General features: G+C 37.8%; 1 protein-coding gene across 3 annotated transcripts; it reads right to left on the bottom strand.

Moving 5' to 3' along the window:
- Positions 1-1,017: 1,017 nt before the first annotated feature.
- On the bottom strand, positions 1,018-17,906 carry LOC139949670 (MFS-type transporter SLC18B1-like). Of its 3 annotated transcripts, none has more exons than XR_011787562.1 (15): positions 17,789-17,906; positions 16,668-16,809; positions 15,767-15,862; positions 14,820-14,893; positions 13,700-13,916; positions 13,122-13,209; positions 12,487-12,623; positions 11,364-11,465; positions 10,376-10,485; positions 9,082-9,177; positions 8,135-8,209; positions 7,481-7,624; positions 5,446-6,161; positions 2,744-2,945; positions 1,018-1,968 (listed from the first exon to the last, which is right to left on the bottom strand). XR_011787562.1 is itself a non-coding variant. In XM_071948139.1 (13 exons), exons 2-13 carry the CDS (start codon positions 16,800-16,802, stop codon positions 6,059-6,061), a joined length of 1,377 nt encoding a protein of 458 aa, XP_071804240.1. In that variant the 5' UTR covers positions 16,803-16,809; positions 17,789-17,906; the 3' UTR covers positions 4,975-6,058. The 3 variants fall into 3 exon arrangements, 1 of the variants encoding a protein (XP_071804240.1); XR_011787563.1 differs by having other exon boundaries at positions 14,820-14,887; XM_071948139.1 differs by lacking the exons at positions 1,018-1,968; positions 2,744-2,945 and having other exon boundaries at positions 4,975-6,161.
- Between the last annotated feature and the right edge of the window lie 347 nt (positions 17,907-18,253).

The following is an 18,253-nucleotide window of genomic DNA, read 5'->3' as shown; positions in this document are numbered from 1 at the left end:
GTTGAAAATCTCTAAAAAAATAATAGAAATACATACAGTGAGGAATAATACAAATTATAATAGAATATAGGCCTATACATTTATAACTTTCAATACAGTGTCATATTCATGACTCCTTAAACCAAGCAAAGTTTGTTCATTTTTAAATTCAAACAAATTGGGTGGAGCCCCAGCCTGTTTCTAAGAATAATAATAATAAATAGTATTCGTTTTATAGCACATGACTCATCCCTAAGGGGCCTTTCAAAGCAAACAGTATTATTTTTTTCCAATAAGATTTGTGGAGCTACGATTTGAAGTATGATTCCCATTCTTTTAAAGCACAAAGTAATGGTTTACAGTGCTGTGACGCAATATAGGCCTACAGCCAATAAATTCGGGGCGAATCCCTTCTCTTTTTTTGATAAGTGCACTGGGTTCTTTTCTGTTGGATAACAACACATGGGACCAAAATCTTAAGTCCTATCTGAAGTGTCGATTTAGACACAAGTGTTACGGCTGGGATTCGAACCCACACTCTGCTGAACGGAACACCAGAGTTTGAATACAGTGCTCTTATAACCACTTGATCACGTACTTCCACTATACTACTGCGCAGGGTTATTGAAAAGGTGTCTGTAAACATTTGTTCTGACTTTAAACATATTTAAATATTTTATAATAAATAAACAGCAGCTGTAGTGCAGTGTAATGCTTTTTGAGAAACATTTCACTTTAAGGATAATAATCTGGGTACTTTTAACACAAAACACACTGCCCACAGATTTACTTTAAACTTACACCGTTTGAAGACAATGATAGTAGAAAGCGTACCTTAAAATATTAGTTGCTGAGGTGCTGTAGTTTTTGAGAAATGAGTAAAACAATGTCATGAAAACATGTTTTTCACATGCTAAAATAATTGTTGTCTCGTGATCAGTTAGACGAAAATTATTTTCATGACATGTTTTACTCGCTTCTCAAAATCTACAGCACCTCAGTAAGTAACATTTTCTGGAAAGCTTTCTACCATCATTATCTTCAAACTGTGTAAGTTTAGTGTAAATCTGTGGACATTGTGTTTTTTTGTCCCACAAAAAGTACAAAGTACATACATGTACTAACTAAGTTTATATACAAATATATATCACTTTTACCCAAAAATGTTAAAAAGCGCTATCATGGTTAGCATAATTCCTATAAGGATTATTCTTCCTACATGGATATCACTCCAGAGTTTTGGCGACATCTCAAAAATGCGACCACCTTTTGAAATGCAATTTTCACAAGCTAATGGTATTTATAAAACTACTGAACAATTTAAAAAACAAAACTTATGCAATGCCTTTCACAGCCAGGCCAAAACATTTGAACTAAGTCTCAATCAGTGCTGTAGTCAAGTCTCTGTTGTCCATACAGTTCGATCAAGTCCAAGTCCACACAAAAATAGAGTCAGGAACCCGTCTTGGGTCTTTATACTAGATTCTTGTAGAGCGCTTTATCACATCCCTTGGGGCATATCAAAGCGCTCAGAATTGTTTCCTGCAAGGTATGTTGGGCTCTAGTTTGGAGTATGAGACCTATTCCTTTAAAGCACCATTATGGTTTACAAGGTGCTATGGCGCAATATGCTGCCAACCAAAACCTTCAGCACTGGTCCCAATACATTCTAAGGACAAAGTAGTTTTGGTTTAGCATCTTGCATGAGGACAAAAGTACCCAAACAACACTCTGAAAACTTCAGAGCAATAGTCCAGTCCATTATAGTCCAGTCCACTACAGTCAGTCCAAACTCTCCACGACAAACCACGATACTCCATGAGACTCCACAACACGCCACAACGCTCCACTAACAATTCTTATTTCCAGGTGTTGACTAAAAACTGCAATGTAACTCATCAAATCCGTCACTAAATTGACTGATACCATCACATCTTGACGACGGTGACCGACACAAACCTTCATCACACTCAAATCCGTCTTCGCATTCTAAAACCAGACAAAATAAATTAAGAATGACAAATCAAATATGAGACTGGTTGATAAAATAAATGGCAGTTAAAGTTTATAAATAAAACAGGTTGGCAGTTTCAACCGAAGAGACAATTAAAAATTTGGGTGGTCAGGTTGTCAATTGGATGTTAATATTGAATGGTCACACAGTAGGAGGGTCTAATACACATGTTAATAATCTTATCACAAATGGGCAACATCACTCAAGAAATACTGTTGACTTTGGGATGTACGAAGGAAACATAAACCATTTACATTTTTGTTTGGTTAGAAAGACTTAGAAGATTTCCCCAGAGTGGGATCTTAGTTCTTGTCTTATCTGATCTTATCTGTTTATTTGTTATACATGTGGGTCGATTTCACAAAGAGTTTGGACTAGTCCTAACTTAGGACTAGTCCTAGGGGATATACAAAACAGGTGGCTAGTCCTAAGTAATTCGTCCTAACTCGAGAAAAGACTAGTCTTAACTCTTTGTGAAATCCATCCTGGGGTGGATTTCACAAAGGTAGTCCTAACTTAGGACTAGTCCTAGGCAATGCTAAGAGATAGGACTGGTTCTAAGTTAGGACCAGTAACTCATCCTAACTTAGGACTGGTCCTATCTCTTTGCATTGCCTAGGACTAGTCCCAAGTTAGGACTACCTTTGTGAAATCCACCCCTGGGCATTTTAGGTTAAAACACGGGCACAAAAAGTGGGCACTAAACGAGTAAACTGAGGGGTAGGTCTTGTTACAAAATAATTGCTTTACCTGATACTAGACTGGTGTCGGAGGCGACAGTGCCAAGACCAGCACTGCTGCAACTATGACGCACAGTATGACGAATCCAATAACAGATGCACACAGCATGTGATTGGTGAATCGGTTGTCTCTGGCCCTATCATCCTGGTCATGATTAGAGGCCGGGCCTTCAGGCATCGTGATGTGTTGCTATGACAACATAGAATGGTTGCTACGGGAGAAGCGACAAGAAAAGTGTGGTTTATCAAAAACTTACAAAAGTGTTTTTTCTAAACAGTTGGTTGCATTTGAAAATGCTCAAAATATGCATGTGCCCAATTTCATAGTTTCTAAAGCAGAAAATACAGCTTAAAACGTTTCTGCTAGTGCTACGGTACTCAAGGTGCAAATTAGTAGGCTATATCCATTTTTACAGAGAGGTATGTTATTGAAGTTATGAATTCTGAGACCCAGTTATGTAGCACCTTACAAGGGTTTATAAGGTGCTACGGCGCTTCAAAAGCCACAGCCATTAACAGCAGCCAGCCACTAACCTGCTTTAAATACCACACAGCGAAGACTGGCTCCTTACACTGTTATAATGTGTGAAAAACAGTGTCACTCGAACTAGTTCTGTACTTCTGTATGTTATTTTAAACATCCGAAAGCCCAGCCCTAACCCATAAATTGTCGCCACTATTTTTCTTGTTGGGAACCTACACAGCATGAAATTCTCAGTTTGCTGCTGTGTTGTACTTAAGCCATTATTCAATGCTTTACAAAATACACAATGGTCATGAACATAATTGAATTGAATCGAGTAATGTTGCCGAAACGGAGCCTCCATGTCTCTTAATAATAATATCCTTGAATACACAAAGCTTACATTTTGTAGTTTAAAGGGTTTGGGTATTTATGTATAAAACATATTGTCCACAGGTTTACATTGGCTTTAATACCAGTAATGGTAAATACGTTTGTACATGTTAAAGGCAGTGGACACTATTCTGCTATTGGTAATTACTCAAAATAATTGTTAGCATAAAACTTACTTGGTACCGAGTAATGGGGAGCTGTTGTTAGTATAAAACATTGTGAGAAACATCTTCCTCTGAAGAAACAAAGTTTCTCACTAAAATATTTGAATTGAATTCGAGACCTCAACTTGTGCTATAAGGGTGTTTTTTTTCTTCCATTATTCTCTCGCAACTTCAACAACAAATTGAGTTCAAGTTTTCACAGGTTTGTTATTTTATGCATATGTTGAGATACACCTCCATGCACCAAGTGAGTAGACTATTCTTTGACAATTACCAAAGGTGTCCAGGGGTGGATTTCACAAAGAATTGGGACTAGTTCTTACTTAAGACTAGTCCTAGGAGTTAGTAAAAACGTATGGGTAGTCCTAAGTTAGGACGAGTAACTCGTCATGAGTCAAGTTAAGACTTAGTCTTAACTCTTTGTAAAATCCGACCCTGTGCCTTTAAAGAAAATTATTTTTGTGACATTGTTTTACTCATTTCTCAAAAACTACAGCACTTCAGCAAGTAATATTTTAAGGTAAGCTTTCTACCACCATTATCTTCAAACTGTCAAGTTTAATGTAAATATGTGGACATTGCGTTTTGTGACCCTATAAATAATACCCAAACCCTTTAAAGTATGTGGCCAGTATTGGTAATATTGTCAAAGACCAGTGTTCAAACTTGTTGTGACTCAACGTATACAGGGAACAACAAACCAGTGAAACTTTAAAGGTAGAATCATAGATTGGTTTTGTCTATAACGCTATGCTGATTCATGGTCAAACTTATAATAAAAAACAACAATAACAGTTACATGTTTCAGCTGAACACAGTGTCTACTTGCTGAGAAAACAGCGATGAACGTTTTTGAATTTTGAGAAAATTCACACTGAAAGGATTAAAAACAGTTTGATTTTGCAGTTTGTTAAAACAGTTTAATTTTGCACTTTTTTAATAATAGAGGTTAGAGACTGTTGCTTCCCAACTTCATAAGGACTCTAAAACATCGCAAAGCTTGGAGCACCTTTCTAATCAACTAATTTTGATTTAAAGGGAAAGTACACATTTGGTAATTGTCAAAGATCAGTCTTCTCACTTGGTGTATCCCAACATAAGCATAAAATAACAAACCTGTGAAAATCTGGGCTCAATCGGTCATCGAAGTTGCGAGAAAATAATGAAAGAAAAAACACTCTTGTTGGAAGAAATTGTGTGCTTTCAGATGGGAATAAAAGACTTCTTATAGCTAGAAATCTTTTAATATTTTAGTGAGAAATTACCTCTTTTTCAAAAACTACGTTACTTCAGAGGGAGTCGTTTCCCACAAGTTTTGTATACTATCAACAGCTCTCCAATGCTCGTTACCAACTCAGTTTTTAAGTTAATATTTGTTTTGAGTAATTACCAAACGTGTACATTCCCTTTAAAAATCTGGTATATGCTGTCTTTGAAATTACTTTCTTTAGATGACACAACCTTTTCAAAACAATAAATTACACACAAATATAGAGGGTGGGGTTTTCAAGTCTACAATGATATGTGTTTATTATTATTTTGTGAAAGTGGTCACTGTTGGTCACTTTCATATAATCCAAAAATAATTGTAACAACTTGAAATAAAAGTAATTAAGTAGGTAAAATATGGCTATCAAATGTATAACAATGAACTTTACAATACAATTAAATATATAAAGAAATTTTACATACCCTAGTATTGAGATATGTGTGCTGGGTGTGTATGAAACAGAACACGAAGACCTTAATATCCACAGAGCATTACGCCTACACTGCTCTCACCAACCAGAAACTCCAGAAATAACAGAGTCCTACACAACAAAAGCACTGTCACAAAACCAAAGGTAGCGTTGTGTTCACCGCGCCCACTGACCCATATCCGATCCAATGACTGTAGTCCACCTGAACCTGAACTTGTTTTCTTGACTCGATAATCCCTCTTTTGTATAAAGTGACTTCCCCAAGGTTATAAAAATAATACTACTCACAATGAATAACTGGTTATTGACAAAAGAGAAAAATAGTTGTTAAAACTGTTTTACTTCTCTAGTCAACCCAGTATTTTCTGTTTGTCTAGATTTTCTTTTCAATATGATTTGACTTGTTCACAATGTACATGTATGATTAGCATTATACTCCTGGCCCTAGCTAGTCTAAAGCTGGTTTTGAAAGCCCTACTCTGCAATCTGTGTGTTCCATATGGTTTTATATTCATTTTCTTATGAATTAATTGATCTTAGTTATACAAAAATAAACAAAAAAATTCAGTTAAAAACGGAGAAATCACATCCCTGATTACTTCACGCTACAATGAACTTCCCGCAGTATCCTCTTCAGTCAGTAGTGGTGTCATGGGTTGTTCTGTCCATTCTCCCCCACGCCAGTCACTCGATCTTTCTGCTGCATTCCTGGAAAAAAACCATGAGTTGCCACTACAAAGTACAGAGTGCAGTTTCAACTACCTCATGCCAGATGTCATGTATATCCAACAATAATTTGTTCATTATAAAAGAGCGCAGGATTCTGAATTTTCAGGGAACGTATACCTTTGGTTTTTGGAACCGATTTTGAGTGTTTCCACGCAGATAGAATAATCCCTTAACAGTAACACAGTTTTGGGGTATACAAAAAATATATATTTTTACATTACCACAATTTGTTTCTTAAATAATGTCTTACATTGTCGAAAGCTGCTGTAGGTGTCTAACCAAAAGTTTTGCATTCATTTTAAGAGTGGTCTCCAAAGGCCTGGCATTGTGAAATGTCAAAAAACATACCCAAACAAGTTTACTGGTGTCCGAAGAGGTCAAGTGGAAAGAAAAGAGAGAGAGAGAGAGACAGACAGACAGACAGACAGACAGACAGACAGACAGAAAGAAAGCCCCCCCCCAGCCCATCACCATTGGCAGTCAATTTGACTGTGCTACATGCAAAAGAAAACTATGATCATGTACACAATCCCTTACAATGTAAAAAACAACTCTGTTAATAAGAAGGGAAAAATGCTGAACTTGTTTTCAAAGCCTAATTGAATGGTTTGTTTATTGAAAACGAGAATGAGATCTTGATCTTCCAAAAAAAGAAAAACAGCGATTAACTTTCCTTGGCAAAGACTTGTGATTGTAACTATTTATTTACATGTATTCTTTTTGAGGAGGCCAGACCTTGTACAAGCTTAGGCTTCTTATAGTCTGCTACCTCCCCATACTATCATTAAGTTCAGATAAAGAGTTTTGTCTTAAAAAAACCTATACACTTTTTCAATGGCTGCAGAATAAAAAGTATATGATTCTTGGGGAAAAGGTTTATATGTATGGATAGCTTATGGATTCAACTTTCATAAGATACCAAAAAGTCTGAAAATAATTCATGCTTGGGCGAGCACTGCTCACTAAAAAATAAGTAGCCGACATCTTGGAGTGAATTTTGTAAGCTCCAAAGGACGTACCTCTCACAAATTGGAAGACTAATTCCTGCGCAGCCCAATTTTCATAACCTTTACAAAAGTGAGCACTCCCAATCATGAAGTATTTTCAGACTTGTTGGTGTCATATGAAAGTTGAGTCCATAAGCTATCCATACACCTAAACTTTTTCTCCAAGAATCATAATTTTATTTTATTCGGCAGCTGTTTCAAAAGTGTATAGTTTTTGTTTAGACACCCTGTATTGTACTACCTAATTGGTATGGAAATAAACCTGAAACCTGAAACCTGATTCTGGTTTACCTTTTTCCACACTGAAACTCCCAAATGCTGAAGGAAGCGATGACAACTGCAGCTGTCAGATTCCCCATTGCAAATAAACTTGTGGTCAATTCAAAATCGTATCTATCAATAAGGGTGCCACCACAGGTCGATCCTACAAAGGACCTGTCGATTTGAACGGAATATTTTACTATAATTAAAGAGGGTGTCCAAAGTCAAAATTAGTATTGTGATTTTTGGAGGGTTACCGTTACACCGATGTGTCTAAGAACTGTGTATACTAGGTACTTTCCCGAGTTCTGTGAAAAAGTAACAGGCAAATTACTCGGGTGGGATTTGAACCCACAACCCTTGCAATTCTAGAGCAGATGTCTTACCTACTAGACCATCGAGATTGCCCGGTAGCTAGAGGCAGTCTGAAGCCTATATTTTAGCAGCGGGTACCGCAACGATTTAATGGATAGAAAATTTGCATCAGGGATACCAAATACTATTTGTTTTTACCCCATACACATGCTTGTTCATTTGAAATATGGCTGCTATTATGGCTTAGAGAGCTCAAAGTGCACTACAATTTCCGATGTTTTGGTTTTTAACTTGTTAACATTGGCTGAATAAATAATTTTAATTCTAATTCGTCGGTTCAACTGTGATAATGTTCTTGTTGTCACTTACCCAAGATGAAAACAACTAAGGAAGACGCCAGATGCCATGCCATATGCAGCAGATCCACTAGGCAGGCCTTTTCTCCTAGGGGAAAAAAGAAAAGAAAAAATCACTTACAATGAACATTTGAAATCAAGACGAAAATTTACAATGAAACATGGAAGATAAAATACAAAACAAGTACTACGAAAAAATCAGGGCCAAATGTCATAAGGCTCACTGCTGAAGCAAACCAAAGTGTTTAATAATTTTCTGCTTAGCAAAACTAAGGAGGATATCAGTTCTATTTTGTACATGGTATTTAAGCTGGTAACCATATTCTGGCATTTGGTAAGCATATTTTGGTTGTTTTTAGCAACTTTTTATGCTTAACCAGCATTATGGAATTAGGCCCTGCCTCAGTGGTTTAGCAGTTGCGACATCTGCTAAAAGGTCAATGAACAAGGTCAAAGAACACACCCCCAGTTCTCTGTCACATTTGGAGACCAGCTGCCTATGGTAGTGCGTCAATAAATTGATCGGGAGGTTGTTGCTTCAAGTTCCACTCCAGTAAATGTGTCTTTGTTTAACCACAAATCATTTAAAATTTTCCCAGTCAGTTTCCCTGGTGGTTTATTGCTTGAAATTTGTTTTTCTGAAGCATTATAAAAGCATTAAAGGCACTGGACACTATTGGTAACTACTCAAAATAATTGTTAGCATAAAAACTTACTTGGTAACAAGCAATGAGGAGCTGTTGATAGTATAACATATTGTGAATAACGGCTCCCTCTGAATTAACTGAGTTCTCGAGAAAGAAGTAATTTTCCACTTATATATTTGATTTGATATTACCAAAGGTGTCCAGTGTCTTTCAGCACGCCCTTTACAAAATGAAAAATGGCCTTGCCCCCTCAGTGATGAAATTTCAGGTCTGCAATCGAGGCACAGATAAAGAGACAGAAGATAACACTTACTCTGCTGATATGACAATATCTGTGATGCTCGGCACGCAGACTACACCCATTGATAGTCCGATTAACACACATGAGATACTCAGCACCAGGATATTACTGAAAGAAAATATGAAGCTCTTTATCACACAGGCCTACTCTTGGTGCAAGACTTTCTAGTTGAGTGTCATGGCCGAGTGGTTAAGAGCATAACATTCAAGTTCTGGTGGTTAAGTCACCAGAGTGTGGGTTTGAATCCCGGTCGTGACACATGTTCCCTTGAGCAAGATACTTTACTATAATTGCTTCTCTTCACGCAGGGATATAAATGGGTACCTGCGAGGGTAGAGGTTGATATTGTGAAAGAAAAAGCCTTTGGAGCGCCACAACAGCTTGGGCTGTATACTCCCCAGGGAGCTGAGAAAGATTAAAGGAATTATTGGCCCAAAGGGCACTAAGTAAAGTGCATTGATACTTTTTGTGTGAAATGCGCTATATAAGGATTTGTTATTATTATCATTATTATTGCGGTAAAACCATAGGCCCTATGTAAATGCACATACAAGCAACGCTACCACACATTGCGACTACTCCACCAATAGAGGGCGTTTCTGTAAGCCGCGCTCCCGCAAGTTTTGAGTGTGATGTGGTGGTGGTGTACTAGAAGTTATTCAACAGCGCCCGCTATCGTTCAATAGTAATGTGCTTGGTGCAGAGAAGTGGAGCAGGGGATCGCGATAGTCGAGTGATAGTGAATAACAACGTCTCGCACTAAGACTAACACAGGCCTGGAATCCAGTGGAATTATACGAAGGCCGCACAGGCCATGGCGTCTGTTGCCCCTAGTCTTGGCCTGGTGCCCCTTAACAAATCTTCCCATAGACTTTAAAATAGACAGGAGGTTCAAGTTAAACAATTACAACTCCTGAACCAGGTGTGATGAGGGTTTTAATAATAGCACAAGGTTCAGTGAGAATGTAGATATTAGGATCAGGCTCAGGTTTAAAATCAGTTTTAGAGTCAGTATCAGAATGATACCAAGCAATATCACAAGAGCAGTAAAAAATAGCTGGAAAGCATGCTCCATGATAAAGTCTAGTGTTGCACTGACATGAAAACAAGATTACTTTACTAGATGTGAAATTTGCATCGGGATAAAGAATATTCATTTGTGTTTGACCCATATACACCGATGTGTGTTAGCACCGAGTAATATGCAGGTGATTTTTTTCACAGAATTCGGGAAAGTACTGAATATACAGGTCTAACACACATCGGTGCATGTAGGTAAAACCAAAATGACTATAATATTACTTACCTTGGAATAAATGGCAGCCACGGTGATGGACCGATCATCATGAACGGAACAGAAGACAACACATACCCCAAGACTAGCATCACTCGTGTCGTTGACTTGTACTGCTTCACCTGGAGGCAGGAGTAAAAGTTAGAAATAACAGGTAAAAGGAATTTGACTGCTTACATTTTTTGTACAAACACAAATTGTTCTTTTTGTAGAGCAGCGCCAAGCGCCTCTTGCGGCAAATACCGGCGCTATAAAAGTTTCCATTATTATTATTATTATTATTACTATTAAATGTGTGATATTCATCAATAATCAGTGCATTGTGAGTCATGTAGAGAACAAAAGTTCACAGACTACTTCTCGAGTGGGATTCGAACCCATGACCTTGAAGCGCCTTCTAGAGCAGATGTCAGACCCCTAGACCATTGATCCAGCTTGCCTGGATTTTATTGTTTTTAGCTAAATGCCTTTACACCAATGTGTGATACATGCCAGTACTCAGTGCTCTAAGTTCTGTGGAGAAAAAAAAATTCATAAGCATACTACTTGAGTGTGATTCGAAGGAAGTTTCTGTTCTTAGATATAGGAGGAAAGCTGTAGATAATTATTCCTTGGAAAACCAACACCTCACCAGACTGAAAACCCAAATCAAATAGTAGGAGACTTTCTGGGACGATAGGTGGCAGCAGACTCACCGGGTAAATCCATTTATCCCAGAATTATGCGCATGTTTAGAAGTACATAAACAATGGAAATATACCCGGTAAGTCTGCTGCCACCTATCGTTCAAAAGTTTCCCATTCCAAATAATCGCAAGATAAGAACCAGGGTCAAAGAGGTGGGAGGGGAGGAAATATCTGCTCTAGAATGCAGGGGTCATGGGTTTGAATCCCACTTGAGTAACCTGTGGACTTTTCTCGAAAGGATTTTGAAAGCCCAGTGCATATCACTTAGTGGTGTAAGGGTAAAACCAAGATTATTCATGCTCTGTCTTTCTTACCAGTTTATTAACAAGCATCCCAAATACAGCGGTGGAGATGGCGTATGTACTTCCCTGGATGAAGAATGGCACACCAGCATGACCTGCTGGCAGTAGACCAATCTAGGTGCAAATACTGATTGATGTTTATTACCGTAGTGCAATGTTATCTACATTAGTACATCGGACTCAAGTTCTGGTGTTGTAACAGTGTAGGTTCGGGTGCAAGTTCGAGTGCGCACAATTAGGCGACTACTGAAAAGCAGCATACATGCATACATGCATATATATATATAGCATACATGCACATTGAAGCACAAGTCTAGTCATCAACCATCGGTACTACGGTGTTCAACAATCCATTGCCTCTCGCCTTTTTGCTATAATGTCACTGGTTACCCTCTTAGCCATGGAACAGGCTATGGGAAACTTTAGACTATCTGCCAATCACCAAGAGAGGGCGCTCTTCACCAGGTAATGTCAACAATTTAGGAATAGGAGAAGCATGAGTGACGGTCATCCTGACAGCAAATACCTTGTGTTTTGCGTTTGTGATTTTGTATTTTAGATTTAGCCAAACTGTTTTTTGTTTTTCATAACACATTGCCAGCATAAACCAAACTGTTCTGGAACAGGACGTACTGGACACGAGTTCCCCAAGGATAAAATGCGGTGTGCATGAGTTTTTGGGAGTATTTCTTCTAATTAGCAAAAATTCCAAAATGCTGACCTACCAAAAATTGAAAAGAAATCTGAAGTTTAGTTGTATGACAATGTATCTGATTTAATTTTCAAGAGGCTGAGAGACTTCTAAATATTTTTTGAGTATTTTTGAATTTTTAGCATTTACCAATGTTTGCTATAGGAGTTGTGCACCCTTACCTGGTAGGTCTGCTGCCCTAGAGTGGCAGAGCTTTCAAAAAGTCTCCCATTGGGACCACGAAAGAAACCAGGAGGCTGGTTCCAAATTGTCGCCCACAGTAGTCAACCAATGGTCGACCAGCCTGGGTTTGAGTCAAAATAGTCAACCTTTAGTTAACCATGGTGCACACTCGAACTTGCTCCATGCAGCGTTCGAGTGACAGCTATGTTTAAGTCTAGTTGACTCTAGTCAGCCAGCCCCACTTCTTCAATGATAACATACCTTCTCTGTGTGATAAGCAATACCCACGTTGAACACCGCTAGACTGGCTGTACTTATAAACAAAGCAAAAGCCACTGGCCATATCGCTGGTATACGAAGCAAACTGGTTGGAGAGTCATCTTTGACGATTTTAGTTTCTGTACAGAAAATAAAAATTGTTAGTTTAAAGGCTCTGAACATGCTTGGTAATTGACAAATGCAGTATTCTCATTGTGGAGATAATCTATTTTTCAATGCAGCTCCTTAGCATTGGAACCAACTGCCCTGTGACGTCGGAGAAGCAGTGTCTACTTTGGTCTTCAAGCAGCCTCTAAAAACGTTTTTGTTTCCCACTGAGAGCAACTAGTAGTTTTCTTTTGCAATGTTTTCTACTTTTTTCTTCTTCTTTTTTTTCTTGTGAGGCGCTGTGTTCATTGTAGAGCGTCATAGAAATGTTTACTATTATTATTATTATTAACATTATTATTATCCCAACATATAAAATGTACATACAATCGCAAATCTGTAGCAATTTGAGTTCAATTGGTCATCAAAGTTGCATTGAAATAATTAAAGAACATATAACTGTGAAATATGAAAAACTTTGTACTTTGAAGGTTTACAGGTTTTTTTCTTTGTGTGCCAATAAGAAATACCTTTTCCTTGTAAGACAACACCATTCAGGGCAGTTAGAAGAATACAAAGTCCACCAAGAGTGAAGAAAGGAAGCTCAAAACCTCCTGCCTGTAGGGAACAACAGAAAAACAACTGTATTCTAAACAAAGCTGAAGTCAAAAACTCTATGTAATGCGAAAAGAACGGGCAGCGACCGATACCACAAAACTCTCCATTGGAAATATAGGGTGCGTTCGTTTAGCTTCCCGGGGTCGACCCCAGTCTGCCCCGGTACGTTCGAATAGCTTTGACGGGGCTCACCCTGGTCAGCCCCGAGTGTCCTGACTGTGGAGTGGGTCACTTGGGGTGACCTGAGGTGCATGCCGTCACCATGAGAGGGTGAGTGTGATCGTTCGATTAGCTCTTTTCAGGGGCTCACCCGAGTGAGCACTGCAAAGCTAAACGAACGCACCCATTGTAAATGATCGATTTAAATAGTTTACTAGCCAAAATATTAGCAAATATAAGAATGACATTTTGTCTCTACGAAACTATACCCTGTCCTTTTTCCATTTTACACAATTTCACTAGACTGGCTTTGAGTCCCCTCACTACTCACCTGATACAATAATGTTCCAACCATTGGTCCAATCATGAACGCCAATCCAGAGAACATATCCAACAGCCCCAGCATCTGAGGTGCGTAGTGAGTGTGGTGACCACCGATGATTGACATTGCAGCCACTAATGCTGCTGAGGAGCCTACTGCCTCTATGATGCGCAGGATCAATGCTGAGGCTATGAAAGCTGTACTGCTATCAATGCGCCCAAGTAGTCTAGAAAATAGAATAATTACAATCAAGAGGTAACGGCTTGATGCTTCGACCCTAGCAGAGTCTTTCTCGAAGGCTAGAAGAGAGACCATTAACCTTTTTAGCCTTCGAAAAAGACTCTGCTAGGGTCGAAATGTCAGGCCATTAACTATTTTTTTCATTTATAACATCGGGCCATTTGGTTGGTAAGTTGTTTGCAACAGCTAATTTTATTTTCTAATTACAATCAAAGTTATATTAATGAGAGTACACAATTCTTTTTCCTGTCTGTTAATGTCACATTGTTATTTATTTTTCATTTAAATAACTGGATCAATTTTTCAATTGTACAAGTTATTATGTGTACATAACTGAACACAAATATCACACTTTGTATTGATTGATGTTGACATGAAATAAATGTGTCTAAAAAATAAATTAAAAAAGCTCTTTATCACATGTTGTGTCATGGCCTAGCAGTTATTAAAGAGCACTGGACTAAAGCTCTGGGCCCAACTTCATAAAGCCTGTAAGCACACAAATTTGCTTAGCATGAAATTTCTTCCCAGATAAAAACAAGATTACAGACCAAATTTTAATTTGTTGCATATTGCTTGATACTGGTATTCAGCTGTTGTTTGCTTATCCTGAAAATCACCTGGAAATTTGATTGGTAATCCTATTGTTATTAAGGAAGACATTTCATGCTAAGCAAATTGTTGTGCTTAAAGGCTTTATGAAATTGGGCTCTGGTGTTTCTAATCAGCAGAATGTGGGTTTGAATTCCAGTCATGACACCTGTGTCCTTTAAAAGCAAGACACTAAGCCAAGATATGCTTTGTCCTTCACCCCTTTGTTGTGTTCTGTGATACTAATGAATAAACATAAACGAAATAATTTGAAGAAGAAGAAAGTAAAAACCTTTACCCAAACATGATGTTGGTACAGCCACATAATCCTGCTCCAAGAAGAAACATATTCTTGCCACCAATTCGCTGAACCTTTACAAAAATAGGCAAGATAAGTATGACGTCAACTTTAAACTTCACCGATGCATTTTTAAAGACACTGGACACTATTGGTAATTGTCAAAGACCAGTCTTCTCACTTGGTGTATCTCAACACATGCATAAAATAACAAACCTGTGAAAATTTGAGTTGAGAGATAATGAGGAAATAAAAACACCCTTGTCACACGAAGTTGTGTGCTTCCAGATGTTTGATTTCGAGACCTCAAAATCTAATTATGAGGTCTCAAAATCAAATTCGTCAAAATTACTTCTATTTGAAAATTACCTTACTTCAGAGGGAGCCGTTTCTCATAATGTTTTATACTGTCAACCTCTCCCCATTACTCCTTACCAAGTAAGGTTTTATGCTAATAATCATTTTGAGTAATTACCAATAGTGTCCACTGCCTTTAAACTGATACAAATATGCAGCTCACTGTATTTTGGAAGAGTACATTCATTCCTATTCTCTAGTTTCCCCAAAAAACATATCATAAAGGGATACATCAATGGTTTATGGAAGATTACATTTTATCAAACCCTACAGTTTTCAAACACATAATATTTATCACAAAGGGATGGCAAATCAATGGTTTTTTCGAAAACCATAAAAATCAATTATAATTGTTTTTCTTCAATCCTCTGGTTTTCAAAAAAACATACAATAAAGAGATAGTATGCAGCATTCACAATAATGAGCTACATTTAATGATTAAATGGAGGGGTGGGTGGGTGATATCAATTAGATGATCTTTAAATTGCCACACTTTATAAAAAAAAACATCCACACTTTTCATTTTAAACCATTTATTGCCATTTAACCAAAACAAATTACTGAAAACAAGTTGCCATGATATAACTTACCAAACTTCCAAACGGTGAAGCCACCAGGAATGAAGTGATAGAAAACGCACCAAGTACGATCCCAGCTGAAGCCTGATTGGCCCCTTTCCTTATGGCCTGGGAAAAAAATATCCAATCAGAAAGGAGATAGTGAAAGATTTGTTTTTGCTTCAAAACTGAGTTGGTTAAAGCATCATATTCAAGTTCTGGTAGTTAAGACATCAGAGTTCGGGTTCGAATCCCAGTCATGACACTTGTGTCCTTGAGCAAGAAAGATGCTTTACTATAATTGCTTCTCTTCACCCAGAGTAATAAATGGGTACCCGCGTGGTTGGAGGTTGATATTGTTTTTTAAAAAGCCACTGAAGCGCCACAGCAGCTCAGGGCTGTATACCCCCAGGGAGGTGAGAAAGATTAAAGGAATGTTATTGTACCCAATGAACAGAGGTACTAAGTAAAGCGCATTGAGACAGTATTGTGAAATGCGCTATATAAGAACTAGTTATAATTATCATTATTATTATTATCACATAATAATAGAATATCGTGGGGTGTCGTGGCCGAGCGGTTAAGAGCACCAAACTCAACCTCTTGTGTTTCTGTTCAGCAGAGTGTGGGTTCGAATCCTGGTCGTGACACTTGTGTCCCTGAGCAAGAAACTTTACTATAATTGCTTCTCTCCACTCATGGGGTAAATGGGTACCTGTGAGGGCAGAGATGGTTCTTGTGGTGGGTTTAGCTTAGTGCGCCAAATTTGGTGACACAGGCTGTATACTCCCCAGGGAGCTGAGATGGTTTAAGGAATGAAATGGCCCAGTGATCAGGGTAATAATGTTGGAAGGGCTTTGAAACATCGAGTATAAAGCGGTATATAAAACCGAATATTTTTATTATTATTAATACAAGTAGGACTTGAACTTACCTCTGGTGGAAAGAAGGGAGCAATAATGGACGCTGATGACCAGATTGATGTATACAATGCACTGATAGTGACAAACTCCAACCATTTATACCATCTCACTACCCCATGATGGCCCTCCATTCCGACAGGCTTCATTTTAATTCTAAACCATGAAATCAAAATATCAAAAGTTTTACATCCCAAAAATGATAACTGTATCTGTTCACTTCACATGCGCAGCAGGTTTGGTTTTGCAATAATAGAGTTACGTGTCAGCCCTAGGAACAAAAATAGATACACTTTGGCATAAGCTTTGCGTGTTAAAGAAATATGTTGCCTTGGATCGGACGAGTTGGTCTATAAAAAGCGTTTGTAACAGCTTGTTATAAAATGCATATGATTGGAAAGATGTTTTAAAAGTAGAATACAATGATCCACACAAATTTGCCTCGAAATTGTGTGGTTTTCCTTTTACTTTGCGAACTAACACGGTCGGCCATTTATGGAAGTCAAAAATTTGACTGCCATAAATGGCTGACTGTGTTAGTCAACGAGGTAAAAGGAAAACCGTGCAATTTCGAGGCATATTTGTGTGAATAATTGTATTCTACTTTTACAACATCTTGCCAATCATATGCATTTTATAACAAGCGGATACAATCAGCCGATCCAAGGCAATGTGTTCCTTTAACCAGTTTTGGATTTTATACCAAAACTGGTAAATGCATTTGACATACATGTACTAATATTGAGACGAAAATTATTTCTGTGACATTGTGTAACTCATTTCTCAAAAACTACAGCAACTTAGCAAATAATATTTTAAGGGAAGCTTAATACCAAAACTGGTAAATAAGTTTGACATGCTGAAACTGAGACGAAAATTATTTATGTGACTTTGTTTTACTCATTTCTTGAAAAATACAGCAACTCAAAAAACAGCAATATTTTCAGGAACTAGCTTTCTACTATCATTATCTTCAAACTGTGTAAATAATGTAAATTTGTGGACATTGTGTTTTGTGTTACAAATAGTACCCAAACCCTTTAAAGGTGTGGGAAACTGCCTCCTGGCCCGGCAGCCTATTGTACCATCTCTTTCAGAAATGAAAGTTGTAATGGATCTGGAGTGTTTCACTCACCTTCAAATGCAAGCGATGGACGATGGAGAAACAAAAACAGGAACCAGATGTTTCATTGATGTAAACATCTCTTATCAGGACTCCATTTATACAAGTTCAAAACCACCAGCTGTTATACGCAGTTCAACCCTCACACACTGATTCACTATGAGGAACTAGGGTGCATTTATAAAGGTTCATTTGTACGTCCATGAGTAACATAATTCCATCTGAAACTCAGCATAACCTTATCGACGAAAAATATTCAAATGATGTCTTGTTAGTAAAGGCCGTGATTGGTCCTTGAGCGTAACATGTGACTTGTTATGCAAATATGCCAATTTCTTGTGTCAATAACTACACCTGAGCTACACTGAATAGTATTTCATTATGTACTGGTTAAATATTGTCTAATGCTGGAAATGTAAACACAGGACTATGGGGGACAATCGATATTTCGAAATTAAAATGAAGGGAAATAAATTG

Source organism: Asterias amurensis, chromosome 17 (assembly GCF_032118995.1).
Source record: "Asterias amurensis chromosome 17, ASM3211899v1".
Classification (NCBI taxonomy): domain Eukaryota; kingdom Metazoa; phylum Echinodermata; class Asteroidea; order Forcipulatida; family Asteriidae; genus Asterias; species Asterias amurensis.
This window is presented reverse-complemented; position numbering and strand designations above follow the sequence as displayed.

Coding starts and splice junctions, on each gene's coding strand:
- LOC139949670 (XM_071948139.1), bottom strand. CDS start 16,802: ATGAAGCCTGTCGGAATGGAGGGCCATCATGGGGTAGTGAGATGGTAT. Junction 13,917..14,819: donor TGTACCAACATCATGTTTGG/GTAAAGGTTTTT, acceptor TCTATTTTCTAG/ACTACTTGGGCGCATTGATA. Junction 9,178..10,375: donor TGGCTGCCATTTATTCCAAG/GTAAGTAATATT, acceptor ATTTTCTTTCAG/TAATATCCTGGTGCTGAGTA.